The sequence below is a fragment of the Frieseomelitta varia genome, unplaced genomic scaffold (genome assembly GCF_011392965.1).
Source record: "Frieseomelitta varia isolate USP_RPSP 00005682 unplaced genomic scaffold, Fvar_1.2 scaffold_217, whole genome shotgun sequence".
In the NCBI taxonomy this organism is placed as follows: domain Eukaryota; kingdom Metazoa; phylum Arthropoda; class Insecta; order Hymenoptera; family Apidae; genus Frieseomelitta; species Frieseomelitta varia.
This window is the reverse complement of record NW_025109939.1, coordinates 210507-218339: the sequence shown is the minus strand read 5'-3', so window position 1 is coordinate 218339 and position 7833 is coordinate 210507. Positions and strand designations below refer to the sequence as shown.

Genomic DNA, 7833 nt, shown 5'->3' with positions numbered 1-7833 from the left:
AATAGCTGATATTTGAGAAGTGAAAAAAGAGTTGTAAGAGCAATTTGGAATGTTGATATTTATATATTTGATGTAACAATTATATCAAATTTATATTTCACATAGCTGGTATTTGAGAGGTGACGAAAGGTAAGAGCAATCTGGAATGTTGATATTTAATGTAACAATTATATCAAATTTATATTATATTTCACATAGCTGATATTTGAGAAGTGACGAAAGGGTTGTAAGAGCAATTTGGAATGTTGATATTTATATATTTGATGTAACAATTGCATCAAATTTATATTATATTTTATATAGCTGATATTTGAGAAGTGACGAAAGAATTGTAAGAGCAAGTTGGAATCTTGATATTTATACATTTGATTTAACAATTATATTAAATTTATATTATATTTCACATAGCTGATATTTGAGAAGTGAAAAAAGAGTTGTAAGAGCAATTTGGAATATTGATATTTATATATTTGATGTAACAGTTGCATCAAATTTATATTATATTTCATATAGCTGATATTTAATAATCTCGTTGGCTCCAGGTAATATATTGAGTGATGAATTGACAAGTTACGAGTTTTCAGAGTTTGATTAGGAAAGATTAAGTTCTTCCTTGTAATTTTGCAATTTTGCGTATGAACTTTCGTTTATCAATAAGAGAACATTAGTCACTTGTAACTGATAATTTCACTATATCTACAATGATGTGATTTAAATTAGAGTTTCTACATCGGAATTACTACAGGATTATCGAATGAAGTACCGATCAAGCACCTTTTCTCTTCTTTTCTCATAAGTCAAAATTTTCTCTTATAAATTTTCATTTATGGTTGTAAAGTTAAAAACTATCAAGTCAGAACTACTACTTATCATATATAAATAAAACTGTTATCTTAATATTGTTCCATTGTGTCTATCCTCAAGATTAATTAAAATACTTACTTGGTATTCCTCAATAGCCTCAGGTTCAGCTTGGGCAGCAGCGTACGCAACCACGCAGAGGAGAGCCAGCACGATGAATTTCATCTTGAGAATTGTTCTTTTCAGTCACTTGGAACTCTTAGATGCAAGATCTAGTGATGCTCTTGTCAATAGAGCTGATCGAATTCTATGCCACATTTGGCAGAAGCTCCGTCTTATATACGGATTTCGCACGAAGGTTTTTCCTTGTTTTCCTCATCACTCTCAACCGGGGATTCACTTGGTTCTTTCGCTACGTTTCTGTCATTGACTCGTGTGTCAACCGAGGGAACTCCCCTCCGAGAGGGTCATCCGAGGTTAAAAGTGCAAGTGCACTCTACGCGTATTCTCGGCATTCAATGGAATTCCCCTCGTTTGATTAGACTTTGAAAAAATGTAGATTAGAATTTCATTGTCAGTGGTTTGATCGTGTTTCCTTTCCTTTTTTTTTTCTTTTTCACTTTGTGTTCTTCCGTTTGAGTGGAATATGTTTAAAAATTGAATTACATTGCTGCTGGAAATTTTTACAAAAGACATATCAAAATATGTATAATTTTGCAAAATATTTCAAGTTTCGTGATAATGGTAACTCGAAATATTTCATTAACGATCGATGACGCCAAGGAAATCACGAGTACATAGCGTAAAAAGGCGCGCATGGATTTCATTCGTACGATTGCAATATATTTTATAATAAATATCTTATATATTGTTTATTTTATATAATATAAATATTTTATATTTTATAATAAACCATTCATATTCAATTATAAACTCGCAAAATTTCTATAAAAGATTACAAATTTCATCGGTCATTAAATATTATTAATATTTCAAATTTTATGCTTTATGTCAATAAATTTTATGTTTAAAACATATTTTGACGTAAATATGTTAAAACACATATTTATGTCAAAACATCACAATTCTGTTTACTCGAAACGCGTTACATTAAAAAAAAAAAAAAAAAAAAACAATTAATTTATAAAAGAGCGATTTCGCTTCGAAGAATATTAGCTTGAAAATTAGAGTAAACATAGATATCACTTCCGAGAGAGTTAAATCATTGTCTTGAAATCAAATTTGCACACGTGTGCAGGAAAGTATGGATTTAGATAAGCCCGTCACGTTATGTCAAATATGATCTCCTCTCCCGAGTTCAAAATTATAATCAAGAATAACAGTGAAATCCATCGTGATGTAATGCATACAAGTCGTTCTTCAAACCCTAACGCTCCCCCCTGTGCAATTTACACAATGTTTTTTTTTCCTTTTTTTTTTTTTTTNTTTTTTTAAATCATGCTTCATCCTATGAATACGATGCATTATAAACACCGAGGAACAATAGAGCAGCGATATAGACCAGCGTGTTCTCTTTCATGGCACATGGCCTTCGTAGTTCATGTCATAATGCATATTCTGTTGTTCTTTGTGAACTGGGGAAGCCCACGGAGACCGAAGCGGTTACCCAGAATTTCCATATTCCACGACCGGTGCCTTGAACCTGCTCGCGTGATCACGCGACAAATCATTCGCGACGATTGACACAATAGCTAATCTTGGCAGCCGGATTGGTATGATTTCGCAAAACGTATTTGTCGCTACGTGCCGCGAGATTATTTCCAGTTTTTCCCCGCCGAAGAGATAATTGTTCCAGTTTTTCCCCCAGCCGAGCACTGACTAAGAAAGTAAGAAAAGTATGCAGTTTATCGTCACTTCTCGTCACCGATATCGCCAAGTTGACAAGTTAAGGCCTTTACATCGCAAAGTAGATTGCACCTTCGCTTCGAAAACGACGCAGCTCGGCAATGTTAATCTACCGAGGATGGACAAATTATTATCTTTGGACGTGACTTCTTTTGCCAATTGAATCCGAGTTGTTCGACAGTCAGTTGCAGAATCGGGAAATCGAGAGAAGCGATGATGTTCCAGGCATTGTTTCTCCAAACTTGTGATTACATAAAGTAAAATTTGTTTTTTTTTTTTTTTTTTTTAAGAATCGCTCGTTAGGATGTTGTTTATTGAAAATATTATTTATTATTTATCAAGAGAAGATATTGCAGAAAATTTTCGTACGTATCAGTGGATAATTTATTCTTTGTTCTAGCAAGTTTTGATGTTCAAAAAATTTCAGAGTCTTGAAATTCATCTTTCTTTCCTTTAAATCTTTATCTTGAGGCAATTTCGAGTATTGGACTTAGCAAAGCAATTGTACAATTTTCTGGAGGCATCGATGAATTGATTCATATTTTTAAAAGAAAAAGAGCAAAGTTGTGCCCAATTTGTTTCTTTCAGGTACGATAACACACACGTCTTTTTCGTCATTTGCAGGTGAATTTTCTACTAACGCAGTTCACAGCGCTGATATTGGCTGGATTCTTAAGAACATTTCTTAGTCCTGTTGCCGTAACAGCAGCGACCAGACATGTGTTTGGTCTTGTCATCGGCCTTGCGCTTGGATATTTCTGCTTCGGCAGGTAAATAAACCTACGTGAATAAAGAGAAATCAATTAGTCCAGTAAAGAGTTGCACCTTTGATACGAATATTCTTACGCTAACGCCATTGCACAAGGTGTCCATCATTCGCTGATGCATTAAAAATTCTATTCTTACAGTCACGTAAAATGAAAAAGAAGAATATATTAAATTTGGAGCGACTAATGTAAAAATTATCGGACTTTTATGAAGATATCGGATACTTTTATAGACACAATTAGAGAAACAGAGATTTGTTTACTCACCTAATTAAAATATTGTAACGAAAACTTAATTTTGGATATTTTATGTATTTTATTACATACAGAAATTCGCCAATCCCAATAATTGTTGAAGTATATAGCTGTCTTCGAGCTAAATACAATAGCACTCGGGAAATATTACAAAGATCAATTTACATTTTCACCGCGATCTTTATAATAATCTTTACTCGAAATGACACTTCGCTCCAGAGAAAATTATAATTGGACATCGTGTGCGGTAGACTTAATTGTATACATTAACGCGGAAGATTAAAAAGAGAAAGGACGTTCGTCAGATCTCGAAGATTGCCCCTGCATTTAACCACAACCTGCTTCATTAAAAAATGAAAACTCGTCTCTTTTCAGGCAGGCGATACACCTTGCAGGCCTCCCCGCCTTGTGTTACATAGCAATGCGCACACAAAATCCTCGTAATATACAGAGGCAAGTTCACAGCGATATCTTCATTATAATTAAACTTATCGCGAGCATATTGATTCGTTCCATTAATTAGATCTCATACGCTTGAATCCATCCTTTCTGTAGTTGGAAAAAAAGAGAGAAATGAAATTTTTTTTTTTTTTTAAGAAAACATTCCACTGAAAATATGTGAAACATGTTCGTAATACAGTTTTATAATATAATATAATATAATAGAATAGAATTGTATTTTATAATATAATACAATTTTTGCATTTGTTTCTTGAGCACTATAAAATATCGTATCACAGCCAGTGTTTTACATTCGCTTAACGATCTTTCAAATTTATCACAGCGCGAAAGAAATCCCCATTTTATACGTTATCAATCTAGATATAATCTGTAGACGCAATCTTTTTTTCAAAAGTAATTCTTACATCTTCCATCTTCTTTGAATGGATTCCAAGTATATATTTTCATTCATTTTTATCTCAGAGTGAGACAGAACATTTTATTAATTAACGCAATTAAAATTGGTGCAAAAGTTTCGTAGACAAAATATTAATGTAGATACAAATCTATGTTTATATTAATTTTAGAATTAATTTTGAATGGGAGGTTATATCAAAAAGTTTATATATTTCTTTTCATCGTATATATCGTTGCTAACATATAAATAATGGCTTTAATGGAGAATTCAACTAATATCAAGAAATTATGAAATTGTTAACTAGTAGAAAAGGCAAATAGAGATGCAATCTTCATCAGAAACTAGTCGAGCGCGAACGATGCCATTTCAAGTAGAACAATGGCCGCGCGGTGTCAGACACGTCTTACAACTTACAGTGTCGAGAAAATACCGATAGAAAAATGCTCCCTTGTGAATTGATCCGATTATTAAAAGCAGTGGAACGGAAAGATGAAATTCTTATATTTTGGACACTTAAATTTTCACATATTTTCTGGACATTCAGATTTTCACTTCAATTAATAATTGACAATCGTATGAATAATTCGTAGTACTAAACATGGAAAAGCAATGATAGATTTCTTAACACTTAGCCGACCGATCGGGGAGATCTCCCACTTTGACTTTAGCGACGCGTTTCTCTTTTTCCGTAATTATCAGTTACTTGATCTGAAATTGTTCGCAATTACTTACGAACTGTTTCTATAAAGCACAATATATAATTGATAAAAAAAATAAAGTTGAAAAAAAATACTATTAAAAATGTCTAGAAGCAACAATGAAAATTTAAATGATGAGTTGTTCACGGACGCACTATCAGACTGTTGTGAAGACAACGATATGCAGATAAGTGATGATGAACTTAACGACATTGATAGTATCATTGTTCCCACACAATTTCGTTAAATGTTACANGAGGCGCCCACACCTCAAGTAATTTTCTAAAACATTTTTAATATCCACATAAATCTTTTTATTTAAAATAATTCTTTTATTCATCATATTTTTTCTCTCCATAATCTCCTGGGGTTCATTAAAATTTTTTTCTTTTATACTTTCATTTTAATTAATTACAATATTGCCTCCAATTATTAAAATTAAAATTTATATCAAATAATATAATATACAATTAATAAACCAAAATTAATATGAGTTAATAATATTTTAAAATTATTAAAATTAAAATTAATTAAACATTGTGGTTGTGTACCACAGTTACCTTAAATAAAATTGACCACTTAAATAATTTTCAGACTTTTTTTATTTCAAATACATAGTATCACTCGCGTTACGAAAAATGCGCGGTGGACAGCGTAGTTTTGACTTGCCCGAGCGCGGTCGGCTAAGTGTTAATATATGAATTTTATTTCCAAGGGGTAGGAGATGATTAACTCACTTAACAATGACAATTGTGAAAATTGGTGCTGTTCTCTGCAGGAACTAACTGTAATTTCTATTAATTAAAAATCGAATTATTGAGATAAATTCGACGTAAGAATTTCCCCTATTTCTCATACGTTCATCGTTGTACACGCGTTCGATAACTGCGCGCAAATATAGAGTTAGATTTTTCCTCTACTACTTTCCATTCTCCAGTGGATGGATTTAACAAATTCATGTACATTATCACGTAATAAGTAAGTATTGTAATGGCCGAAGCCTTTTCACGTTTATCCTTGTTGCGATCGGTCAATGATCGTTCCTTGAACTTAACGACTCATCTTGCTAATACGTTTCAGAGTTGTACTGACGACGGCGTTACTCTACTTGTCTTGTGTGCATTACCATCGACAGATGTACAATTACGGCTCGTACACTCTCGATATTACTGGTAAGTAGACTCGTGTGCCATCTTCCGCGGTGATCATAGTGCGCGAGATCCGATATTGTTTACCACCCGGAGTATCGAACGCGTTTAATTCTCGTCCAACGATGAAGACCGAATATTTTACTTTAGAAACAGCGAAAACGCTCTTCATCTCTACCTGATAATTACACCTACGCGAGAAGATAAATGAACGTAGTTTGATAAAGTAACGTAGGGGCTGTGTAAATAATAATATATATAATCTGTATAAACTGTGAAATTGTATGTCATTCACTTTCGTACGGGATAGTCAAAGAGTAATTTATTTGTTTCATTTCTTTATGTGCTAAAAAATTGAAACATTACGTGTGCATTCTCACAGTGAAAGTCGACTGAATATCAACAAAGAACAAAATCTACGCACTGTTTAGCTGCAGTATTGACAAAGTTGCTGTTCAAGATTTACTCGAATTTTTCAGTTCTATTATTCTGTACCCTTAATTTGCATTTCTTGTAACGACAAAGGGCAAGATTCTCTATTTTCTTACTAATTTTGCTCTCACTTTGTAAATTATCGTAACGCAGAAACTTCAATCAACGTTAGATTTTATATATAAAAAAAAAAAAAAAAAAAAAAAAAAAAAAAAAAAAAAAGAAGAAAGAAAAAAGACACCGTATCTCGGTAAATATATATATATGTAACAGGAGTGTACCAGGAGTGTACGGTTTATAAAAAAACATGCTTCTCTAAATAAAGATCGCGTTGTATCGTGTACATTTCAGGGCCACTTATGGTGATAACGCAGAAAGTAACCAGCCTTGCGTACAGCATACATGATGGGTTAACGCGACGTGAAGAGGAACTCACGCCAACGCAACGTTATCAAGCCGTGAAGTGAGTTGACGGCTTCCTTAAACGACCGTTTTATTCTACGACATTAATTATATAATATATAACACAACATGGGCGATACGCTCAACATCCACACACTATGTACATCATCATCAACATCATCATCATCATCATCATCATCATCACAACCTGACTGTTATATCAGTTTAGCTAATCACTCGTACATTTATCATTTCTTATTTCCTTTCCCGTCTCTGCCCGCCGTCACATTCAACTTCTTATGTGTATCACTTATTCTAGAAAGATGCCGACGACGTTAGAGTACTTCAGCTACGTCTTCCATTTTCAAGCGTTGATGGCTGGGCCGGTGATATTTTATCGTGATTACATCGATTTTATTCACGGACATAATTTAGCTGGAGCGAAAGCGTTGACGGTTAGAATTTTTGTTTGATCATTCTCCCTTTTTTTCGTATATATGTGTGTATGAGTGTATATATGTGTGTGTGTGTTTGCGCGCGCGCGCGCGTGTGTGTGTCTATACACGCCCGTATAAAAATAGAAGAAACGTGGAATCGATAAAAAA

At 33.3% G+C, this 7833-nt stretch overlaps 2 protein-coding genes across 2 annotated transcripts in view; one reads left to right on the top strand and one right to left on the bottom strand.

Moving 5' to 3' along the window:
* Positions 1–1125, bottom strand: part of LOC122527435 (hymenoptaecin-like) — a 2478-nt gene extending 1353 nt beyond the window's left edge. Inside the window, exon 1 of the mRNA XM_043651634.1 lies at positions 943–1125. Coding sequence (XP_043507569.1) covers positions 943–1026 — 84 coding nt within the window. The 5' untranslated portion in view covers positions 1027–1125. The remainder of the gene's footprint in view (positions 1–942) is intronic.
* Positions 1–7833, top strand: part of LOC122527433 (lysophospholipid acyltransferase 1) — a 22615-nt gene that overhangs the window by 12070 nt on the left and 2712 nt on the right. The window contains exons 2-6 of the mRNA XM_043651632.1: positions 3292–3437; positions 4065–4142; positions 6327–6418; positions 7178–7289; positions 7548–7683. Of these exons, the coding sequence (XP_043507567.1) occupies positions 3292–3437; positions 4065–4142; positions 6327–6418; positions 7178–7289; positions 7548–7683 (564 nt within the window). The remainder of the gene's footprint in view (positions 1–3291; positions 3438–4064; positions 4143–6326; positions 6419–7177; positions 7290–7547; positions 7684–7833) is intronic.